Source organism: Pseudopipra pipra, chromosome 5 (assembly GCF_036250125.1).
Source record: "Pseudopipra pipra isolate bDixPip1 chromosome 5, bDixPip1.hap1, whole genome shotgun sequence".
Taxonomy (NCBI): domain Eukaryota; kingdom Metazoa; phylum Chordata; class Aves; order Passeriformes; family Pipridae; genus Pseudopipra; species Pseudopipra pipra.
This window is the reverse complement of record NC_087553.1, coordinates 14708886-14733741: the sequence shown is the minus strand read 5'-3', so window position 1 is coordinate 14733741 and position 24856 is coordinate 14708886. Positions and strand designations below refer to the sequence as shown.

Below are 24856 nucleotides of genomic sequence, written 5' to 3'. Positions count from 1 at the left end.
GAAGATTTTCCCCTTGCAGATTTGCTGGACCACTCTCCAGAGCACTGGCATTGAGCAGGGAGGACCGGAGGCACTGGCACTCCCGGTGTGACACACACATCCAGCCAGATCTGCTCAACGAGCAAACGCCCAACTCACCTGAACCCTGCGCAGGTCTCCCCCAGGCAAGCCCCTCCCGTTCTATCTTGTCCTGTCCTTTCCCGTCCCACTGGAATCCAGGCAGGGAATCCACCGAGTGCCAAAGAGATACAGGAAGAGTTTAGGCAGAGACTACCCTCTCTCCTCCTCCTGTCCCTCCCCTTCCACCAGCTCCCCCCACCAAATTATCACCCAGCTCACGTGTGGGTGGTGGGACATCAGACAGGGAGGTGCATAGGGGTAAAAGAACTTTCTCCCCTACTCTCTCACAACATGCACCCCTCCAGACCTTGAACTGTGGCCCTGACAGGAAAGCAAAATAAGATCAGCCACAGGCAGGCAGGGTAAAGGACCAATGTTTGCAAACATCAACAACAGCAGTCAGGGAGTGACTCCAGGTCATCTGGACATCAGACCCTGCAGCATAGCCCAGGCTGGCTGCCACATGGTCCCACTGCACTGGAGCTCCAGCACTTTAGCAGGATAGTGACATCCCTCAAAGTCATCCTACAAATGTGTAGAATCGTCCCATCTCCAGGGAGCACTACACTAAACCTTCCTCTGTGGCCAAGCTCAAGACTCACTAACACTATGAGACAGGTGAACAAAAGGCAGAGGGTGTGTGAAGAGGGGGATGTCTGTCCTGGGGTCACGCAGGCCCCTCCCTCCCTGCCTGTGCCCTATGCTGAGTGCCAGTAGAGCTCATGGGACAGAGCTCTGTCAGCAAGAAGAGGTACTGCAGGAATCTTTATAGTATCTGGGTGCTCCTTAGGAGTGCACAATCGCTCTGTGCCTAGCCCTGACACACTTTTCCAGGGCTTCTCATGACCAACACTAGCAACAGGCATTGCAGTTACACCATTTTTCTCAAGATACTTCAGGTCAGATTTTTTTTTTTAATGTTATGTTTAATGCTGTTACTGTTTTGTCTTCTGCTTTGCCTGTTAATGTGCCTTCCAAATTCCTATTGACCTTTTCATGTACCCATGTGGCCTAACCAGAGCGGCATGTGGGGTGGGAGGTGGGGAACATCCAGCACATGCTCCAGTGGCTCAGCTGTGTCAGGGCTCACCAGATAAGCATCCCTCAGCCCCCTCAGTGGGAAACCGGGAGCTGACACGAGCCCTCACCACCACAGAGTGGGGAAGCAGTAGGTATACGTGCCTGCACACGCTTATAGAGGTCATTTGTAATGTTGTCTCAAAAAAATCCTCCACAGGTGCCAGAAGCCAGTGACTCAGATTGCATTGGAGCACGCTGGATTAGCTTGGGGACAAATAATGCTGGAGACATGCGTAAGGGGAATCAACCCTGTGCCTGGTGGGATCCCTGGGATAAACCGCTGAGGCCAGCGCTGGAGGCAGTAAGGAAAAACATCTCCATCTACTTCGGGGGTGTAATGTACTACCTCAGCTGACACTGGAGGCAGGCCCACACTTCTGAGCAATGCAAAGAGGGGCAGAGCAGCTCGGGATGAGATCTGGGGGACATCCCCAGGGTGGTGGAGCTCTGAGCCAGCCCAGCCCTCTCCCAGCTGGGCAATGGGGCTGCTAGGGTGGCAGCTGGAGCAGGTGATGCTTCTTCACAGGCAGCCAAGGACAAAGTGCAGTACACTGTTTCTGGGATTAAACTTCCAAGCATGCCATTTTCAAAGCCCTGGCTTTCACCTTCCCTATGGGCTAGTTGAGTGGATTGGTCCCACACCCAAAGAAATACAGGCTGATTCTTCCTTTGCACAGCCTGGCATCAACATTCAGAGGGGACAGGCTCCATCTTCTACCTTTTAGGGGCTGCCTCTGAAGTCCTGAAAGACTGCAAGGTGAACACCATGTGCTGGCTACACAACACAGCCACTGCATTGCCTCTGTCCCTGCCCACGAAGGGACAGTGCCACTGCCTGTCCTGTCACGGAGGACTGGCGTGACCCAGCGCAGCTGAGGAAAAGGTGCAATAGAGGTTATCCAGATATGAAAAGGGGATTGAGATAAGCCTAGGTAAGCAGAGCTGACCTAAAAACTTGATTTATCCACACTGAAGTGTTTCACAGGAACAGCGTGGGTTTTGTGCAAAGCTGCAGATGGGAAATGACCTGTGACATTCAGGTAAAACAAGAAGAAAGTCAACCTAAATGAAAACTTTATCCAGCAATGTGTGAAAGTCATTCTCCAGGAGGAAAAAAAAGGCTGCTATTTCTGTTTTACAGCCCAGAAGGTATCAGAAGTCACACTCGGGCTTCAGTGTTTCCCATCAGGCAATAATTCATGGTGTTTTTAAATCCTGCTACAGGCATGGGGCACATTTATCTCAGCATGGCAGCTTCCACGTGAGGGATTGCACTAGAGTGATGGCCCAGACTGAAAACCAGAAACCACCTTCTGACCAGCTCAGCTGAGGGGGGAAGAGACTGTGCTCAGGAGAGGGCAAGGTAAGGGGTGAGGCACTCCCTGACCAATAATTGCCACCTTCACTGGCGGAGTCAGCCCTGAGCAGGCACCCTGGGCTGCACAGCTGTGTAGGTAGGACAGGGCTGCTAAGGGGCATGACAACCTCACCGCAGAGCTCCTCCTCTCTGTGTGTGGATGAGGTTGCTCTTAAACACTCCATCCCCAAAAGGAAAGTGCTGCTTGCAATAAATCCTAGAAATGTTTGAAGCACCCCCTTCCCCAGGCAGCATGAACCCCTCTCAGACATGGGACCTGCCCTGCTGTGTGCAGCTCAGACATCAGCAGCACACAGATCTCCATAGCTCTCCCCACAGCACACCCTGAGGTGCTTTGCAAAGGAAGGGAGGGCACTGTCTGATTTTGCAAGCAGGAAAACCAAGACAAGAGGAAGCCCCATTGCTGTGCCCAAGGGTGCACAGGAGGAATGGGAAAGCACAGCTGTCCCATAGAGGACATAGAGGTACCCACATAGAGGTACCCATTCCGTCTGCAGCTGCCAGCTCGCTCAGAGCCAGTTGCATGGGTTTCCATCCCCTCCCATCATAAGAGGAGAACTATCCTTGAAGTGACCTGATACCCTCAACCTGCCAGGCCCAGGGCAGCTGGAGACCAGGACTCAGCCTGCTACACCATCCTTTGCTCTGATGGATGGGTAACCACAACTTCAGATCTGCTCCTCCCCACCCTGCTCACCCCCTGCCAGCTGGCAGTGCACCCTTTCCTCCCTTTTCCCCTTCTCTTTTCTCATAGCGCGTGTTGGTTTTTCCCATTATCTGGGTCTCCCCACCCTTTCCTCCCTTCCAGCCAGCTCTGACATGCCTGCAGAAGAGCCAGCCCAGAGCGGCAGGCTGCCAACACCAGCCCACACCAGGGCCACACTCCCTGGCAGCAGCAAGTCCTGGGCCCCACGATGCTTCTCTGATCCCTGAGCCAGTGAGATGCAAGGATTCAAGCCAAAACGAGTCCATTCCCTCCCCCCCTCCCAGTCCAGCTTTTGGGAGAGGTCTGTCAGCATGACACCCTATGGGTGAATCCAAAATGTGCTCCTGCTCTACAAACACCAGAAGCTGCAGAGGCAGTCACTGGGATTTGTGCTGGAGACAGCAAACCCTGCAGCCCTGGCTGCCCAACTGGCCGTGCCACCTGCAGGAGAAGCCACCACTGCCCTCACTTGTCCAGACCAATCCCACCTTTTAACACCTTTGCTAACAAAATGGGAGAAATGCTTCCCCCTTGGGCACAAAGCCGCTGCCTCTTTGGCCAAGAGCTTGCCTAGCCAACTGAGTACTGTTTGCAGAGGATTTCCTCCTAGGCATTCATATAATTTATTTTTTATGTTCACAGCTAACTTCTACTGTGACTTCTGACAACAGTTCCACCAAAACTAATCACTAGTTAACATGACCAAAGTAACAAGTGTTAATGAGACCCCACAGAACCATGACGAGCTCCAGCAGCCACAGCACCGCTTCCTCACCAGGCTCCCAGGGAAGAGGAGGCTGCCAGGAGCCTTCATCTTTGGAAGTACAGGCAGGGTGAGACATCCCCTGTTTCACAGCATTCCCGGTGGGGGAGAGGATGAGGCAAGGGCAAATGGCTTAGAAGCCCAGTGCTGGTGATAAAGGTGGTCAGGAAGGAGGACTAACAATGTTGGGGGAACATCTGTAGTCTAACAGCTTCTCTGAGTCTCACAGCACTGCTCATTATTGATCAGAGACCAAGGAGGATCACAGTACAAAGGCAGGCAGAGGACACACAGGTATGTGCCTGTTTGCTCCTGCTTTCCCTCCCTGCTTCCTCAGGGCGGCTGAGCCTGGTGCTGTGGGATGTGTATTGTGACAGCAAACGCCTCCAGTGTACAGGGCACAAGGATGGGAAGGACAAGGTCAGTCTGCAGGCACAGAGAAGCACATGTGGCTGCCCAAAATGATGCAACTCTGGGCAGGTCAGATGGAGAAGGGGGTAAGCAAACCACTGGTAACTTCTTAGAAGTAACAGCTTCCTGTCTTTGTGCTCCCACACACATGCTTCCCTTATCTGCACCATGCAGATCCCCATCCTGCAGGCTGCTAACCATGTTAGGAGACAAGGGCTCAGCCAAACACGCTGCTCCGTGGGATATGCTCATTTGCACCCGCCTGTAGGACACACTTAACAGATCATTTGTGGATCTCTGCTTCACAGAATTATGTATCTCATGTGTTAACATGTTAATCTTACTCTGTTCTCTCCATTTATGCACCATGGCCTGTCTTTTCCCAACACATCCACCTTTCTTGTCACCAAACAGCAACTCACAATATGTAATTTTTCAACAGCCATGGAAAACTGTATATATCTTATATATATATATATTGTATATATCACTAATGGCAAAAGGAGCAGGACCTCTCAAGGCATCTCTTAAAACATGCTGGGAACCCCAGGAATCAGGATGCTCACCCTGAGACTCATCCTGCTCCACAGGTCCACAGGTCCATCCCTGAGTCTCTCCCCTGCCCTATTTGGGCATCTCCATCCCTAGGTAAGGAGGGCTCAGACTTCCCTGGGCACCACTGATGCAAGCATCATAGTATGGGAAAAGCAGAGCCTGGTTTTCACAGACAGATGGATGGAAAGGTCATCCTTTCCAAACACTAGCAACCAGGGGCAGAATCTCAGGGACAGTTTTATTTTTAGGTGAACTTCTCATCTGAAAAAAAAAAAGAAAAAAAAAAGGGTCTTTGATCTCATGCCCATTATCCAGAAAATAATGGGTTGAATTCTCAGCCTAAGTTGCAGGTTTTGGATTCTGAAGGTGGGAAATTTCCAATAACCACAAACCTCCTGTCTAAAAGGACAACAGCATCTCTCCAGGTAGAGAAGGTATGAATAGGTGTAAATTCCACAGACTGCAAGGAATACTGGGCTGATTTTGAATTCAATGAAAATCCCTTTCACCACAATCCAAATCATGAACAATCACCATATTCCAAATTTTACCAAAGTTCCCTCTAACCATGGGGTCTTAAAAAGTGCTGTGAAAGATTTCATGTCTGGAAGTTTCAAATATATTAATTTCAGATTTAGTCCATCAACCTTATCAACAAGCAATACAGAATATACTTGATCCATATTTCAAGCCAGGTGTCATAGGTTCTAATACTTTGTCTTAAATTCCTATCAGAAACAAGATATTTATTGAAGTGTTCATCAAAACCTTTGATCCTCTTGCTTATTTGACCTGTCTAGCTCATCCAAAGCTTTACAGCAACTGGGTCATGTAAGAACACAGGCTTGGGAGGTTTCCTGGCTCATACATAACCAGATCAATAAACCACATGCCCAGCTCACTGGACACCAGGCTATATTGAAACAAAGCAAGTCACAAGGCTTTCAGCAAACTCAAATTTGCCTACATGCAGCCAAGCAGACTTTCTACATCAGCCATATTTTGGAGACAGCTGTGCACAATTACTGTTTTCTATTATGGTAAAAATTTCTTCCCAGTGGGCCAAGCCTCTTATAGATATTACTGGAAAATGAAAGTAAAATTGTGTTTAAGGTTAAAATTACATGAATAAAAATATCTGTTGCTGGAGTTTCTAATATGATTCATTAAAAAAAAAAAAAAAAGTAGGAAAAAACTTCTGTATTGAACTCTGTTCTCTCATTTCTAAAAGTAATTTCTGAGACCCAGTACCATATCCCATGGTTGCACATGCAGCCTTGCAAAAGAACCTGCCCACCTCATACCCCCTGTGGAATATAGGCTGGGAAAAGAGAAAACAGGATGGAAATGAGCTGAGGTTTCTAAAGCCACTCTAGAAGAGAGCCAATGAAGCCCCAGAGGAAAACAGATCAGTGGCTCTATCTCCTGGAGGTTAAATCTGCACCACCACAAACCCTCCCAGCAGCAATCCCCTCAGTACTTGGTGCTCGTCAGAGTTTCACAGCCTCTAGGAGCAAAAGTCCATGACTCCTTTCCATCATGGACCTGTCTCCCATCTCAGGTTACCAGGCTCCAAGAACACTAAAAAACTGGGGAAAACCAAGCCCAGGGAAACCAAACCCAAGAATTTGCCATTGCTTAGAAGTCTAAACCAGTACACAGCCACAGCTGGGGTCACCGTTCCCTGTCGGAGGCAGATTCTGCAGAGAAAACCTCGACAGGCGACCGGGAAGGGGAGAAAGGGGGATGGCCGGGTCATCGTGACCCAGGGGTCCCATCGTCCCCCAGCCAAGGACCCCATCCCGAGCGGCGGCGGTAGGTGAGGTCCTGGGGCCACCTTGTGGCTAATGGCATGGATTGCTCTAATTTGCTTTAATTCGCTTTAATTCGCGTCTTCCTCTGCCCGCGTCACCAGAAGCCTTGGCTGCAGCGTGGTGCCCACCCGTGTCCGTCTGTGCTTCGGAAAGCTGAGCGCCGCCGGCTGCTGGCTCAGCTCTGTCCAGGCTCCAGCTTCCTCAGGGTTTCCTGGGAGCCATCCAGCTTCCCAGGGTTACATGTCCTCTGGCTGCCCTCCTCGGATGCTGGGGCTACAGCACTTAAAACACAAGCTCTTTGATTTTTATGTTTTTTTACCCAAACAGCTTGGAAACGAGGGGCCCTGTTTGTTGACATAACACACAGATTCCGTTTCCACCACTCATCTCTTCTTCCACACGCAGGAAAACCGAAATGACTGGCCCTAAAGCACCTGGAAGGCAAGTCAGCATAAAAGAGACACAGACCTGAAGAGACCATGATCCCTCACTTGCAAGAAGAAAACACCAATCCCTGCTTTTTTCAGACCCTGAGAGTAGCCCAGTGACTCATCACATGGACGACACTTTTGTCTGGGAGCTGGCAAGGGCTCCGATGGCATTGCACTCTTCACCTAGGGTACCCCAGGGCTGCCACATACAGGGGCTTACCAAACTTCCTCTCCTCTGGCCACCCTCCCATTCCACTGTGCCAGTGCAAGAGAGATCCAGACCTGAAAGCCCAGCACAGCTCTGTTGACTCACATCTCACCTAACATGCCATGGGCAAGGGATGCTGGTGAGACAAAACTGAGACAGAGCGGATCTAGTGGGGAAAAACATGGATTTAATGGAATGAATGGAGAAGCTCCCAAAGTCCACACTGGAGCCATAACTCTGAGGCTCTTTGACACTCTCCATTCCAGGGTCAGTCCTTCCTTTCTGCCCACCAGAAGCCTGGGGATGCTCAGGAACACTGGTGCTTGATCTGCCCCTTCAAAGCCCTCTCCAGGGAGAGAATTAAGGTGCATTGCTAACTCCACACAGACCATCTCCATGGCTGACTCTTCCTCAGCCCTTCAAATCTTCCAGACAGGGGAGCTCAGCCCAGAAATCCCTCTCTTCTCAGCAAGTGAAGAATCCTTGTGTTATCCAACAGGTGGTAAATGCTGTATAGAAACCATCCTGGGGAGGGGAGGGAGAGCCACACCAGTCCTAGCAATTAGATTCGAGCTCTGTCAGCGTCAGGAGGCCAGATCTGGTGGCGGGAAGGGGCTGTCCCATGCCCGGCCTGGTAGGCAAGTCCTCAAGTGGGCAGGTGAGTTGGCAGAACCTCTGGAAGGCAAAGACAGGCACTAAACACAGCTGCAAGGACAAAAGGTCATGTGGGTCCTTCCCTTCCAGTCTTGAGTTTCATTCAGCCAGCCAGGCAGGGCTGCAGGTCTGATCCCTATATGCTCAAGACGTCCAAAACAAGGACAGTCAGCGCTTCAGAAACTGAGGGGGTAAACTCATCTTCCAACCACTTGTCCCAGGACAAGCACTGAGCACGTGAGAGATCTGAGACATGGTAGGACAGCTCTGTCCTCCATTTGCTCCAGGTCAGAGCTACAAAGCAGTCCAAAGAAAGGCTGGTGACCAAGTACATCCAGGTCAACTCCTCCATCAGCACAGGCTGCAAAGGGTGAGCCTGTGCACACAGGTTTGGCTTTAACTGGGACAGTAAGTGCACAAGGGGCTACTCTCATACCACATTACGCTGCATGGCCCTTGCCAAGCCCCTGCACCTGTGTCCACTCCTGCCTGTCTGTGATGGACACAGGGGTCAGAGCCCCACTGCTGTCACAACACATTCTTGAACATTCGCAGGGTGCAGAGAATGGGTGGGATCCTGGGAGTTCAGGACTGTTTGTGAAATCTCTCCCTGAAACCATGAGCCATGGCAGGGATGGGATGCCCATCTGGAGCAAGGTCTGACTTTCCAGATCCCTGCTCTCTCAATGAAATCTAGTGCAGCCAGCAATGGATCCCAGCAGCTTTGGAAGCAGGGCAGATCCAGGGCACTGAGACTGTGATGGGAACTCCAAATCTCCAGTGATCCCCTCCACTCTGTCCCTATGGCCTCAGCCACAGACTGGTGAACTCAGATGACCACAATGCTCAGGGCATCTGGAGCTTTCTCAGAGCAAGTCCTCAAGACTCAGTTAAGGGCAACATGGAGATCATCTTTGTCCTCTCCATCTAATGACCTTTTTCCAATTAGTACTTGCAAAGAGACAGAAACAATAAAAAAAGGGCATGAAGAGGTAACAGCCAGCTTGGAGCAGCCCTCCAGCAACATAGAACTTGAAAACCCAAGTCTCTTATAGCAATGGACTCATTCAGGAGATTTATTCTGGGCTCCCTGCTAATTAACCTGCAACACACAAATGATCCCCCTGCAAGGCTGGACTTCAACACGGAAGCACAGCCCATGCCCTGGTCCCAGAGCACCAACCTCACCTCTCTGAGGGAGCCTTTGATGGTGGAGAGTTTGTAGATGATCCAGAGAGGGATGCACACCATGGAGGAGAGGGCCAGCAGCCAGCCCAGGGTGTCACCCCACCACGGGTACACGTACTTCTTGTTGTAAGTCAGCGGGGTGTATTTGATCAAAGAAAACAAGAAGGTTGCCTGGCAAGGTGAAGGAGTAAAAGAAAAAAAAGAGAAAGAAAATCAACACCGTGAGCCAAGAGAAGTCTTCCTGGTGAGTACACACCTGCACAGTGTTGTGGTAACAAAGAGCAACCCAGGACAGCAACAGACAAGCTTTGCTGGGACAGCCCCCACAGGCTGTACCAGGCATAGCATCAAGAAGCTCACCCCACCAGCAAACACCTCTATCACAGCTGATTCAGGCCGCACTCCCCCTCGTTCAGCACCTCATCTGCCCCCCAAAGCTCCAAGCATATAGAACAAGAGGCTCCCATAGTACATGCCACATAACCCCCTACACACATGCACATCCCTCTCCATGTATGCAGGTGTCTGTTTCTCAGAGGCACCCAGCTCTGCCCATCTTCCTCCCCACAGCTCCTTTTCCTGTGGGCCCTCACCATGCAGACAGCTGGGGTGATGAAAAGCCAGCAGTATTTGATGATGGGCCATGGCCGGTAGCCAATCATATCCTCAATGTTGTCGTAGAAACGCTCAGCACCTGTGGAAGAGGGGAAGGATGGAATACCTCACTGCTACCAGGGAAGTAGGGCAGTGGGGTCTGCAGGAGCAGGGCCCTGCTGCACCACTGTTGGGGTGCTCCCCAGAAGATGAGGCAGTAGCCTCAGCATCGCAAACAGTTCTCTTGGGGAGCTCGTCAGGAGTGTGGCCAGGTTCGTGCTTTGTCCTGGACTAACTTCCTCTCTCCCCAGAACAGTCCAGTGGGTCAGCAGGGCCAGCCTCTCATCATCTCCAAGGCTAGGACCTGAACCCAGGTTTCACCCATCCCTTGTGAGCGTCCAGGCTAAGAGAGGGCTCTCAAAAGTGTTTGAGGGTCTCTCTATATACAGGCTGGGAAAAGATTTTTCAGACAGTTGCAAGTCTCCAACAAAGGAAGGCCTCAAAAGCAGGAGCACATAGGAACATGCAGGGGATGTCTGCTGAGCAGATGCCCCAGGGTGTTCCTGTGAGAAATCCCCCTCAGGTTGAGTCCAGGGGCACCAAAGCAAGGATTTAGATGTCTGCCTTGCGCTGCAAAGCAATTACCAAGTTGAGCGAGCTACAGACCAGCATTTTGAGATGAACCAGGCGAGAGCCTGAGAGACTAGAGCTGGGGATCCCCCCCTGGTTCATACTCACCATAGACCCAGGCGATGCAGAGAGTCTCGAAGATGGCCACAAAGAGCAGACACATGCCACTGGCAGCATAGTAATCAAAGAGCTGGAAGACATACATCCCACCCTGGGAAGGGCCAAGTGGGCAGCAAAGTGAGATGGGGAGGGAGAGAGGGAAGAGAAATCAGGCAAAGAGCAAGAGCCAGAGCAGGAAACAAACTCAGCATCTTCCCCAGAGGTGGAGGCATCTTCCTCTCTCTGGGGCAGGGTTTTAGCCAACTGCAAAGGGCATGTCCCTTGTGCTTGAGGCCTGATGGGGACATGCAGCCACCCTGCTCTCAGGAGTCTCTGCAACCCTTCATTTCAGGGCAGGGCAGGGCAACAGACTGCCAGAGATTGTGGGGATATTTTAGGAGAAGACAAAACCAAAGCAGCTTTTGTAGCTGGAAGTGAGGATGGGAACCCCCTTAAGATACGCAATCCATCTGATTTACTTTAGGCTCCTAATTTGCAGAGGGAAGTAACTGTGTGTGCAGCCTGGCTGTTTCACTGCCCAGGTCTGCAAGGCTGCCTACAAAACAGGCAGGTGGATAAGCCCAGGCAACGATGCTCCAGGTGCAACATCAGAAGCAGCCTTTTCAAAATTATGCCCAAATGAAAACAGAAAGTGCAAAGAGCATCAGGGCAGCATCAATACACACACACATACTGGCAGGCACAGTTAAAGGTTTTAAACCAGAACAGTTTGACTCCAAGGCAGTTAATCACAAGAGTAATACAGAGTATATCAGTATAATAGATAAGGGGCATACTCGGGCCCACTGAGTTTCCTTACATCAAATGTTCATGTAGTTCCATTCAGAACAAAGACACTCCTCTTACCATGCAACAGGCTAGAGCTGTAAAAGGTTTGGCTTGTGTAAAGATAAGTCTATAGCCAAAATATGGGCTGTCCAGAGCTCCAGCTATCAGCCTTGGCAGGAGAAGTGTCAGGACTGTGACTGGCACAAGGGGTGAGGGCTGGAAGGGAAAATGCGAATGGCACGGGCAGGGCAGGGCAGCCTCCTCAGGCTGTGCAGCAGGGTGGGACTCACCAGCAAGCTCCCGGCCCCAGCACGGACCTCACCACCCACCAGGACCCCCTCTGCCCCATCAAGTACCACGCAGGTGGTCTGAGCCCAAAATACCTCTGTGAGCATCAACAGTCCAACCAGATAGGAGATGATGGAGACCAGCAGGATGAGGGTCTCCCGGCGGTTCTTCTTGCGGAAGATGGTGGGGTACATGTCCACAAGAGCTGTGACCAGGCTCTCCACACAGACAAACTGCAAAAAGCAGAGATCCCATCTCTGTCAACCCATCCTTACCAGCCTCCCAGTCCCAGTGGATCCCCCTCAGCCGAGATGAAGCCTGTCCTGGAAAGACGGCAGCTCTTGTCTGGCAGGGAATCACTCTACACCTGCACCTTTACCTGGCTGTCCAGTCCCAGCAAAACAACCATCAGGAAGAAGAAGCACGCCCAGAGCGGGGAGAAGGGCAGCATGACCACAGCCCGAGGGTAGGCGATGAATGCCAGGCCAGGCCCTGCAGGGAGAAGGGCTTTCAGAGCGGGCAGTGCCAGGGCAGCAGCACGACACAGCTGGGGCAGACTTGCCTGAGCAGCCACCCAGCCAAGGTACAGCTTGTGGCCATGCAGCCTCTCACTCCAGTTATACCTGCACTGTGCATGGAACTCAGACTCCTGGAGGGGTGGAGGAAAAGCAGGAAGGGAAGGAAGGGGACTGGCTGCATCACCATCGCAAGGTCTGGGAGCCAGGGGAAGTCTCTGAGCCCAGGAAGCACAGCACAAGCCTGGGCATATGCCATGCAGTCACCTCACCACCCTCCCTATAAGGGGCAGCAGTTGCCTAATCCCTTGCCCTTAGAGGCAGCTTAGATTAACCTCAAACCACAGCTGTTTTATCTCACTATTTCATGAGTGTGCTTTTGTTTCTTCTTGGTTTTTGGAGGCAGAGAGCAAAGCTGCCCACCAGGATGGGAACCTGCAGCTATAGCAAGGAAGGTGCCCTGCAGGCATGTTCCTGTCATTGGGGACTCAAGGGACAGCACCCCCACAGCCCCATCCCACCACAGTCCCCACTCACCCGACTCTGCCACCTCAGCGATGGGCACACCCTGCTCCTCTGCCATGAAGCCCAGGATGGAGAAGATGGCGAAGCCAGCCACGAAGCTGGTGCCACTGTTGAGGAAGCAGAGGGCCACGCAGTCCCTGGGAGAAGGGGGCAGAGCATCAGCCAGGTGGGGGTCCAGGTATGGCCCACACCCCATGGAAGCCCCCAGGGCAGCACCCGCTCCTCTGCCCCAGCCACTGTGCCCACAGCAGGGCGTCTCTCCCAAGCACACAGCTCAGCTCAGCAGCAGGAGCTGCAGGAAGCTGTCCCAGTGTGGACAACACACCAGGATTTCCCCAGGGGAAAGTCTCACCCAAGGACAGCAGATGCATTCCACACCTAAGGTCCTTGCTCATGAGATTGTCTGAATCTGAATGCCAGGGTTTTTTTCTTTTTTTTTTCCCCTCTCTCTCCCCTGGTGCCTCCTGTAGCAGAGTGTACCAGAGTTTATTTTTGACTGAAAAGGGGGCATGCTTTTTTTCCTTAATAGCTTTCTCAGACCAGTTACAATCCTCTTGGTTCTCAGCACTACTAGGTATCTCCTGGTCTTTGCATTATGAGAAAAAGATAAACAAAGCCATCCAATTTATTTTCTCTGATCTATTCCCTTTTGTCTCTGTTTCATCTCATTCTCATCCATCTACTCTTTAAACTAAACAGCTCTTATCTATCCAATTCCTTTTCATGCTCCAGTCTCCCCAGTCCTCTTGTGACTGCAACCCTGGGGACAACAATAACATTTGCAGCATCATTCTGAGATATTCTGAACCAAACTGAACGTGCTCCTTCTGGCATCTCGTGGCCCGCTCTGACTTTATTAAATGCTGCTCTGCAAACCTAGTGTGATTTTCTGCATCAGTCTTTAGGTATCCAGCTTTTTTGGGGTTCCCTGCCCCTCCTTGAACGTTGACTAGAGAGAAAGTACAATTCATCCAGAGCTTCTATATCATACAAATTCAGATTATTCTTTCCAAGGCGCAGCTCTTTGCATTGTCAAGGACTGCACAGCACCTAACACCATTGCTCTGCCTTGGCATTTGATTTCTAAGGCAGGAGAGACTGAAAGAGGCCAATGAATCTCCAGCTGGAAAGAAGGGTCACACTCCACCAAGCCCAGCTAACCCAATGGGAAGCAATGCCAGAACCTCATTTCTCCAGTTCTATATACTACCTGGTTTCCATTCGAATTATATTCTGAGTCACTTTTTACAAATTCCCACTTTTTTCAAGTAGTTCCTGTCCCTTCCTGATGTTTCCTTCTCTTTTCCCTGGATGTGTGCATGACAGGTCAAACCCTCCTTGGAAAGATATGGACTGGAAGGTGTTTTCCAGCCATCCAGCAGGTGGGAAGAGGTGTCAAGATAGAGAGAAACATGCAGAAAATGGCCAGAGGAAAGAGTTCTCTGCAGATTTGCACTTGAAAAAGTGAAGAGCCAGGGAACACTGAAGAATTTCCTAACTGTCCCAGAAAACAAGAAATGGTTTATGCTGTTTGGTACTTTCTTGGACCACTGCCATTTGAATAATGGTTCCTCCTCCCCACATCCTTTCCTGTTCCAGGTCACTGAAGGTTACCCTGGGCCTGGCATAAAAGAGTGGGGCACCATGCTGCTGTCCCTCTGCCCTTTTATAGCCTGGTTCTGTCTGTCTGCCTATCCAAATCAAGTCTGGAGACCACAGGACTGACTCATTGAAACTGGGTCCATGCCTGGGAATAGGCATGTTCTGAAACTAAGAACAATTTTCCTAGAAAAGCCAAATAGCATAAAGGGTCTCTGTGCAAACAGACATCCCTCCCCTTACCACAGCATCTCCCAGCTGCAGTTACTGAAGCCCTTTACAACCTCGCTGCTGAGCAGTCCCTGTCATCATCCCCATGCTACACATTAGACTGGAGGTGCAAAGGGCTAATGTCCAAGGACATGTAGCAGGCCAGAGATAGATCCATTATCTCTTCTTTTCCTGTGGCTTTTTCTCTCAAAACTGAATCTGGGAGATGGGACATGGAAAGAAAGAGGAGTCCCAGCCCACCTGCTTTTGGAGAGGCACCCCTGCAGCTGGAATCAACTTCTCCTAGGGTGAAGAGAGAGAAAGATGCCAAGCAAGGATCATGTAGCAGTGGTCTGCCTGGACCTTCCATGGCAACAACCACAATTTTGAGTTTAAAAGATAGGGGGAGAACCCAGTGCCGGGAGCAACAGAATCAGCAGAGAAACGGTGGGAGGAGAGGTGGGCAGGTCTACCTAGAGGTGTCCTCTTTCACACTACCCTTTTACCCCAGGGGATGCAGCTCCAGGTGCTGAATACACCTACTGCAAAATGAGGGTATTTTCACCTGACCACTTCAACCTGGCAGCCTGATTCTATTTGGCAACCTGCCCATTTCTGTTCATGCAGCCCAGCATGCAAGAAACAGAAGTCACCTCTGCAGGCTTACGTGCAGGTAGCACATGGGAACCCAGAGCACTGACAGCTGTGCAGGTCACTGGCTCCAAGTGAACCACGGAGCGATAAATCACAAGGTGAAAGGGGTCCAGTCTACAGCCATTTAAGATCTCACAGCTCTGCCTCCCCTACTGCTACTTGTGCATCCATGTAATAGGGGAGGTTGTCATTTGGGCTGGGGTCACAAAGCTGGCGAAGAGGATCTAACTTTGCTGGGTGTGGAAGAGGGGATTTGTCAAACATGGCACAGACAGAAAAGTCCCTTGGGTAGAAAGCACAGAGAGCTGGATTTGGGGCAAAAACACCTGGAAAGAGTTTTCCTACACCTTGAGTAGGAACAGAAATCATGACACTTCAGAAGGTCAGTAGCCTCCAGCAGTTCACCAGCCTCTGCACGCTGATGTTCAGGGAGGGGAAGGCTCTAGGCAGCAGAGCCATGCTCCAGTTACCTGTAGCAGTTGTTATGGTATTTGTTATAGCTGCCCAGAGCCGTCAGGCATCCCAGACAAATTGCATACGAAAAGAAGATTTGAGTGCCTGCATCCATCCAGACCTGCAAGGGAGATGTAAACAGAGGTGAGAAGACAAGGCCAGCGCAGACACTGCACAGATGCGAAGAGGCAGAGCCTGGAGGCTGCTGTAAGCAGCAGAAAGGCCAGGGATTGGGAGGTCAGCAGTACCCAGCATGTAGACAAGCCTTCTCTAGAGGCAGGTTGTGTGCCAGGAATTACAGTGCTCAGTGAGGCACCCAGGGGGCCTAAGAGTGCCAAAGGGAAGGAATGCATCAGGAGCCTTGTCAACCCACATCCCATGTAGCTCTTCATCACCTCTTTCTTTCTCTGACAAATCTGCAGAACCCTGCAACTGTGGAGAGCCTTCCAGCAGGGAGAGACTGGATAAATACTTCCCATGAGAGCTGAGGGAGCCCTCTGCTACCAGAGAAGGGGAACTTGATTTGGGTAAGCTTGGTCTCCCTCTGAGTAGCATGGATACAGCTTCTGGTGGTGGCCCTTTTCTCCAAGACCTAATGGAAAGGCTCCGATACTTAAAAGAAAATTAACTGGGGAGGAGAGGAGTACTAGAAATAAACAGAGTTGTTTGCAAAAGACAGCTCCTAAAAGAAAATGCAAAACCACTGTTATTCCCATGAGGTGCTTTGCTCTCACTGTCAATAACACATCCCAGTGCTCCAAGGCTGACATTTGTCAATGCCAAATTTGATCTGAAAGCCTCGCTGTGTGCAGTCACCAATGCAACCACTGTCACTGCCTTCTGCAGAGAACAGCAAAAGCGGGAACCAACAGTGAGGAATGAAGCAATGACAAACATTATTTAATAAACCTCTGTTTTCTAAGGTCTTTTTTCCCAAGGGGTTTATAAAACAGAGATGAGACAATAATCCAACCACTGCTGAAGGGTAGCCACATTCTTTAGACAAAAGATAAGCTAGTCAGGAAAGAAAAGCAGAAGAAAAGTATCACTGGGACAACTTTATGAGAAAAGTCTCCATTTGGCCATACGGTCCTCTCCCAGCAGTGCCACCCTCAGACAAACACGAGCCTTGCCCCAGGACCCCTCTGAGAAGAACAGGTGTTAATGGAAAGCACCACATTGGTTTTGATGACTTCAAATCACACTTGTACCTGTCAGCCAAGGTCTCATATCCTGAGGTATGGTCAGCTTGGCAGCACCTGCCCAGCCACCCCCATTGCTCAGGCCACCCTTACCAAGGCACTGTTCTGACCTTCCTCTTCCATACTGGCCAAAGTGCGATTGTGTGGCAAGAGGTTTGGTTTCATATTTACCTCTTCCCCTTCCTGGGCTGATAGGCCTCATGAAGGCATGCTGGGGTACCATTAGCTGTGGTTTTTCTGGAGGAAATTCCAGGTTTAGCTCAAGGCACAGACACACAGAATGAATCCTCTCCCTGCCCACTGATGCGAACCCCAGCAAGGCTGTCCATAGGGAGAGAAAGAGAAGCATTGCTAGGGCTGGATTTGGTGATACTGCTCTCCCTGACTTTCCTGCAAGCAACCTAATGTTTGACCCCACATCCTCCACTTTGGTCCATGGAAATCCTGGACTTTGGGTTTCAGATCAAAAAGGGAGTGAGATCAAGTCTCTGATTTGTAGAATGGGAAGGGACAGGTGATGAGGTGGGACTGGAACACCTAGTTCAAGGCACTAGGAAGTCGGAAAAGTGATTGACCTCAGTATATTTTACTCTTTTTGGAGGAGATGAATGGGAAGATGTGTTTAGAGAGCAGAGTATTAGTTATTTTTTTCATTTAAAAAATACTAGAAAAAGATCAAAGCCCTTTAAAAAAATGATTCCTAAAGCATCACTGTGCTTGTGGGCAGTAAGGGCACAGCTTTCACTCTGCAGCTACCTTTTAGGCACAGCAAGGCACTGAGGTGAGCTGGACCAGCTGACACCTTTGCATCAATAATTTAAACATCTTTGCACAGATTGGGGTGAAATGTTTTGTTAGGTTTGCTTTTTATTTTGCTAGTTATTGCTAGAGCTCTTGTTTTTCATCAAATTCCAGCTCAAAACACACCCTCTCATGGGGTTTGTAGCTCTTGTAGTTTAATTTGTCAAGATAAGACTTTTGTAATTAAACTGCCTACCCCACGCTTGTCATAACATTAGACCCAGTTGACAAGTTTCAACCAGATTTAACAGTTGTTAGAAACCTCAAGAATATCAACTACCTGTGAATTTCACAACAGTTAGGGAACAGGAAAAAGACAGGAACTCAGGGTCCCCACTGAGCAGAAAGCTACAGGGAGGAAGAGTCAACCAGTGTTAAATATCAGATAAATCACACAAATGAGAGACATGAGAAATACCCCTGGGGCAGGAAAAGAACTGCTGCTTTACCATCCGTGGTAGAAGCCAAATATCAAGACACCAAGCTTCATTAGCTCCGTGGCTTATGAAGTGGCTCATTTCTAAAATCCCTGACTGTGTAGCAGAGACCAGCACGGGGTCTGTGGGCTCCCCACTTTGCTGCATGCTCTGGGATGCACACCGGACTGTGTGGGAGTCCAGCCCCAAAGGGATATCTTTGGGGAATACAGGACCTGCCTTAGCATATGCTCCCATTTGAAGCAAGGCAGCCTGTAGCTGAAACTGTAAATAAAGCTAAGCTTGACTTGCAGAGCTTATGATCCTACTTAGTCAGCATGACTGTGAGCACCAGCTCAGGCTGTGCGCACATTATTTCATGTTTTAAAAGGTTACTACAGCTCTTGGACCAGAAACCAAGACACATTTATGACCTTCCCAGCCTCCTTGCAGTTCCCAAATTCAATGGGGGTCAGTGGGATGCAACAAGACATGCTCTTGACCCACTAGTGATGGAGTTTAGCAGCAGCAGCAATTCCCAGGACTGTAGGAGCAGTGGAGTTGGAAGAGGGTCCAGCCTCCTCCAGCCTCTCACCAAAGGCAGTGCTGCCCATCCAGCCCCATGGGCTCACGGGGGCTACACACACCACTCACTTCAGCAAATAGCTGGAAAAGTCTTTCCTTCCCAACCTGCTGCCTCTGCTCATTTCTCTCCCTGCAGTGACTCAGAAAAATGTTTCTTTCAACTGTTCCCAGACCTCTCTGACTAAAGGGGCTCGCTGGGGTCAGACAGGGCTCTCTTTCCACTGCAGATAAAAAAATCCTGCTGTTCTCTGGCTGCTGCTCCCAAAGAGACTGGTAAAGTTTATCCTGTTCAGATTTCACTGGCATATTGGCAGCATGGCTATTTTGATTTTATTCTTGTCTGCAGTTTTCTAAGCTATCCAGTTTATTTAATTCAAAATTCAATTTCTTTGAACATGTTGTTGAGTTTGTAATAACCTCCTGCTCTCAGTTTTTAGCCAAAACCTTTACACCTGAGCTGCAGTTATCCAAGATGGTTATAGCCATTCCTTCGTCCCTTAATTTTCTCGGCAATATTTGCTTTATTACTTGTACTGAAATTTAATAGCGCCCTGTGCTGAAACAGATCCTTCCTTAGGAAGATCTCAAAGCACTTACAACAGTAAAGACCATTTTTGAGCAAATGTTACTGAACCCCAGTGTATGCCATACATCAAATACAGGTGCCATGCTGAGAGCATCCCCATCAGCAGGCAGTGATGATACAGCAGAGGGTGGGTACATGCTGTGTGGAGAGTCACACTTGGTGTAATGCAGAGCAGAGAACAAAAACCACCCAGGTCTTGAGCTACAGTTCAACCAGCATTTCTTTTGCTCACAACATCATGGCTCGCAAGTCAGCCTGTGGTGCTGGCGCTACCCACCAGCCACCCACTGCACCACACAAACATATCACTCAAGCCTTAAAAGGGGAGATCGTGATTCCTAAGGTTTTGCTGCAAGACTCCCGGAGCACCATTTCCAGATGATTGCCTTTCCCCCTTCACTCAGGACTAGCCCACAGGCCCCAGCCCCAAGACACAGCCCACACCCCACAGCACTGCAGCAGCACAGAGCTGTGCAGCCCTGGGGCCCTGCTGCACAAGCCAGGCTTTCCCTCATTCCCATTTATCCCAGGCGAGAGGAGGCAAGGAACAAGTCACTGTCATTTCTGTAAAATGTTCCTGGTCCTTCTGTCCAGCCAACACTCAGCCAAGCATCATGTTCCCAGTCCCAAGCCCCAGCTCTGCTTAGAAAATACATCCTTAGGCTCCTTGGGAATGGGGGACGGGGGCTTTCTTTCCCACTTAATCTCCCTGTGTCAGCACTGAAGGCCCTCATAATCCCCATCGGAGACCACTGACCTCATGTCACTCCCCCACCTCAGGGAACTGCAGACCCATAGGGACACTTTACAACCAGCAGGGCCCTTCCACCACTGGGGTTTCTTTAAACACCACAAGAAAACAAATAGGTTTCTGGTTCTTCCCCAAAAATGCAGCTGCCTGCCCCAGGGAGGTGTGAAGGGGCAAGGAGTGCTCCGAGGGATGCTCCTTGCTGCCTGGGAAGCTGGGCTTTATGGTCCTCCATGCCCTGCTGCTTGTGGGCAGACAGACAGACAGCTTTATTCCTTCCTGCTATGTCAGCTCTGAGATCAGACTCAGCAGGGCTGCACGGCTGTGGCCAGACAGCCACCCGAGTCCCATGCTGGCAGGGCTGGGAAGAGGCGTGGGAGGAGGAGGAGGAAGCCCTGCAAGGTAAATACAGCTGTGGTTCACCCCACGAGGATGCATTGCTCCAGCAAGGCGGAGATGATTCCAGCCCTGAGCCCCTTTGGCATTGCTGTGCGGTCTACGGGCTCTTCCTCCCTGCTGCCCGGTACCTGCCCTCTGTCCCCCAGGAAGAGTGTGAGCAGTGCCTGGTCTTGCAGACCCTCTGCCAGGGCATGAGGGCACATGGTGGGAGCAAGAACAGCGTGCCAGGGCAGCCCAGCTGGTGCACGTGTCCACACACAGGAACAGCGGTTTGTCCTCCGGCAGGAAAACAAACACTCCGGCCGCCAGGAAGGGGAGGCGGGGGGCCGGCAACAGCACAAACCCAGCACACAGGGCTGAGTCAAAGGCCTGCTGGGAAAACAATAAATAAGGGGAACAAATAATATTTAGCAAGCCCATGGTCGCCCTCCCCTCTCGCTGGGAAGCAGCAGCTCTTGCTGGCCATGGAGCAGCATCAGGAAGGGCCTGAATTTGGAGAGGATTTGGGGCTCTGACCCCTTCCCCAGCGTGGCTACAGGGGCCCTTGGTCACAGCCCTGCAAGATGCACACACCTCTCATCCTCCCTGTGGTGGCCTAAGAGGCTTATCCTCAGCACAGCCTCAGCAGTAAGAGCTGCTCCAGTCCAAACCTTGAGCCAGCCATCAGCATTCTCCCTCTCCAGCCACAGGCAGAGCAGACAGACCCCCCCAAAAAACTGGGGGCATCTTCTTCTCTTGCCTCCCCTTCCTGTCATACCTGTTGGGAAGCAAAACCCCCAGGGGAAAACTGCAGGGGCAAACGCTGCTCCAAAAAGCAACCATCGGGGAAATGGGTGAAAGGAAATGAGAGGAATGTAGGGAAGGATATTTGAAAAGTAATGCACACTTCTGCTGGCCCTTGGCACCTCTGGCGCTTTCTTGCCCCCAGGACTGGGATACAGCCCCCAAATTCAAGGGCCTTCAGCACATCTGGGGTGGCTGGAAAACAGCTTGTCACAGAAAGTTCTTCCTTTATCTAAAGGCTGGATAAAGTGCAAGCACATATAGCAAGGTGGAGGGGTTTCTGGAAATTTCAAGAGGAAAACAAGAGTGGGAGGTTTTGAGAAACATTCGTTTCTTTTCCAGAGACAGATATGCTCAGAGGCTGCTGAATTTACCTCCTTCTCCATTCTCACTCATTAAATTTAATGAAATTTAGCTAAAATCACTTGAGATTTGATATGAGTGAAAGGAGACTATTACATTTCTTCTCTTTAAAGCAAACCCAAACACCCAGCTGGCACTTTCTGCATCAAGCCCATCAGTCCTCACTTTAAATCTGTCTATTTAAACAGTGCCTGGCAGTGGTATGAAAGCATCAAGCAACAGAGAGCCTGCCAGCATCTGAGAAAAGTTCTTTAAATGACAATTTTCACACACCTAAGCCTTATTCCTCTCTGAATTCCTCTCATTTCAGCTTATCACTAGTGGATTGCACTAGTGATCATTCTCCTTAATCATATTCATAAATTTCCAGTATTTTCTACTGAAATAGATAATTGATAACACTGATAATTGCAAAGGGTGGAGTGAACAAAAGTAGAAATGGTAGATGACCCCATGAGTCCCTTTTGGTTAAAACACAACCTGTTCTATGAAATAAGAAGGAAGCTTCTGGAGCACAGAAAACGCAAACAAGATGGGGGAAAAAACTTTGGACTTAGTTATGGCTGACGTGCTAATATCATAATATTAACTATTATACATATAAAAAACTAACTGTGGGGTTGTTTTTCTGGTTTTTTTTTCGCTTGGAGGCACACAGTTCAAAATTGATGATCTCTTTGGTGGTTTTGCTGTTATCTGCTTGTATTTGAGTGGAACTGGACTTCATTATTCAAAACTTTTATTTGGCAGTTTCTCTGTATAGTCTGATCTACCTGTCAAATGCAATTCATTTACCATTTTAATTATAAGCATTTCATAGATTTAGAAAGTGAAGGTCCAGGAAGATTTAGAGCACTGTAGACTTCATGGCCAGAAGAGACTACCATCAATCAGCTTGCCTGACTCTCATAGGCAGGATTTCCCGGTTCTGTCCAAGGTCATTTGGCAGGTGAAAAGCAATGATTTCCCACACAACAGCCTGATATTCTGACACTTAATCACATCTGCTGCTGCTCCCTTGGTAGAATCTGATAAATAATTCATCCCCTCTTTTCACCTAGTTTTTCATACAACTTAGAGGAGTTTTGATTTTGTCCCCTTGTGTATTGTTTGCCCTTTGTTTAAACCTCCCCTTGAGAAGCCTTTATCATAAGGTTCAGATTGCAGAGGGTGTTCCTAATTTTTTTTTTTTAACTTCCAGAATCCCTTCCCAGGCACTAAAGAATCCTCCATTTTGCCAGGCAGTGCAGGACTGTGGGTAAACAGCTCACTGTCCTATGAGCACAAATCAAGTATAATCGACTTGGTCCCAAGGGGATGGTAGGACTCACACTGTCCCTGCACAGACACAGGGAGGCACAGACACACTCGTGGGGCTTGGGGCACTAAACCTTCCCTCTCTGATGGGAAAATGAAAGAGAAGCCTCAAGCCTTGCTACTCAGTTCAGTAGGGTGGTTAAAGCTCACTGGAGGAAGGCAACCACTGCTGCTGACTCCTGCTTTTCCCACAGAAGTGAAGCATTCACTGGGGAATGATGGAGTTGGGGAGGGAGGGACAAAGGAGCAAATTTTCCTTTCCCTGGTTCATCAGTTTTCCTCTTGCTCTGAAGGGTTACTCTGCTTTTCCACCGGCACATTAGCATTTTCCAGGCTGGAAGGAAACTGTGCTTCTAAAGCTCAGCTGTAATTGAAAAAGTTTGCCAGGACAGACCTAATGAGGACACAACTAGTACCAACCATGCCACGCCTGAGGTGGTTTAATTCAGTCCCCTGGGCAACGCAGCCACAGTAACAACAGGACTTTTCATAAGGGAAGGAGCACCATTTGAAAATATTATTTCATTTCAGAAGCCTCTTGCACCTCATCAGCATGAATGGAGACACAAACACTGCAAACACAGACCTGTCCTAACCCCCTTCCAAGCCTTGCTGCACCTTCATGCCGAGGGAACAGCTGTCCTACCCACCTCCTGTCCACAGACAAAATAGAGAAAGAGAGGAGCTGGCACTGCAAAACAGGCTTCTCACCCCATGCACAGCCCTGACCAGAGAGCGACTTCCAGAAAGCTGAGTAGGAACTCTGAGTCTTTCCCATGATAAAAACCAGACTGCCTGAAGCTGGAAACCGGACACTTGTGTTTACCTCCCCGGATCAGAAGCTGTAAGTCAAACTGACTTGCACGGAGCCACGATGCACCCTGGGCACAGGCAGAGCCCGGGGATGACCTGAAGCCTCTGACACACTGCTATACCCCCCTGCCCCCAGGGAAGAGGCATCCTCTCTCCTCCCTCAGGGAGGGCAGGATCAGCTGGAGCTGTACCTCCCCCAGCACTTATGTTCTCATTCACAAAATTAATAACCAAGGCAACACTGGTGCTAGACTAGAAAGAGTTAATGAGGTTACCAAGGGTTTTGCTGGCCTATTTTCCAAGCAGGCACCCTTTAATCTCCTTTGGAAACACCTTCACACAAAGGCTGGTACAGCAGCTCAGCTGGAGCCAGGATTTAACGTGGAAGAACTTGTCCCAAAGAGATTAAAAGCAGCAGTCGGGCGCTGACCCTCCTGTCAAACAGGCAGGAATTTCTCACCAGGGATGGGAAGGCAAAGAGGGCAGCCAGATCCCGGGGACTGCTGCTGCAGCATGCCACGGCTCCCACCATCCATGCCTCCGGCATGCTTCCCCAGGAAGCTGAAGCAAACATGTCAGGAGTGGGGCTCAACCCCACAAGCTGCCAGTACAGTGCAAAGTAACGCCCCGTGCACCGTCTGCCTTCGCAGCAGAGGAGCCTCCCCAGGAAAGGGGGGAGAAAGCTGGCACCACTCGTGATGAAGGGTTAAATCCCAGTGCCCCAGCCCCTGAGCAAGTCAGGCTCAACTCAGACAAGAAAATATGGTAACAGCACTGGAGGACAAGAAAGCAGGGACTGTCAGAGTATGCACCAATATCACAGCCCTGCCTTATGGCCACAGAGGGGGAAAAGAGGAGTCAGAAGGAAGAAATTGGAAGAAAGTGGGAAAACAAAAAGGAGAGAGTGAGGGTAGCCACAGGAATCCATGCAAGCACAGCTCATCCATTCAGTCCCCCCTCCACCTTACCTGGGGGTCCCCAAGGCGACTGATGTCTGGATAAAGGTAAAAGAGGATTCCCTGGGATGCCCCGGGCAGGGAGACTCCCCTGATCAGCAGAACAATCAGCATGATGTATGGGAACGTGGCTGTGAAATACACCACCTGGGAGGGGGATGAAGGGACAAGTGTGAGAGAGCAGCATGGGCCAGAGCACCCAGTGCTGGCAGCACTGCACTGA

At 50.1% G+C, this 24856-nt stretch overlaps 2 protein-coding genes across 5 annotated transcripts in view; both read right to left on the bottom strand.

Moving 5' to 3' along the window:
- SLC6A12 (solute carrier family 6 member 12) overlaps positions 1 to 406 on the bottom strand; it is a 41734-nt gene extending 41328 nt beyond the window's left edge. The window contains exons 1-2 of one of the 4 annotated variants that reach the window (XM_064654617.1): positions 340 to 406; positions 139 to 208 (exon numbers count right to left, since the gene is read on the bottom strand). In XM_064654617.1, the coding sequence (XP_064510687.1) occupies positions 139 to 208; positions 340 to 357 (88 nt within the window). In that variant the 5' untranslated portion in view covers positions 358 to 406. The other 3 variants (XM_064654615.1, XM_064654613.1, XM_064654614.1) reach the window with 3 other exon arrangements.
- Positions 407 to 7633: 7227 nt separating this feature from the next.
- SLC6A13 (solute carrier family 6 member 13) overlaps positions 7634 to 24856 on the bottom strand; it is a 31449-nt gene continuing 14226 nt past the window's right edge. Inside the window, 9 exon segments of the mRNA XM_064654618.1 lie at positions 7634 to 8141; positions 9309 to 9479; positions 9902 to 10002; positions 10641 to 10743; positions 11804 to 11941; positions 12088 to 12200; positions 12761 to 12885; positions 15682 to 15785; positions 24646 to 24780. Of these exon segments, the coding sequence (XP_064510688.1) occupies positions 8022 to 8141; positions 9309 to 9479; positions 9902 to 10002; positions 10641 to 10743; positions 11804 to 11941; positions 12088 to 12200; positions 12761 to 12885; positions 15682 to 15785; positions 24646 to 24780 (1110 nt within the window). The 3' untranslated portion in view covers positions 7634 to 8021.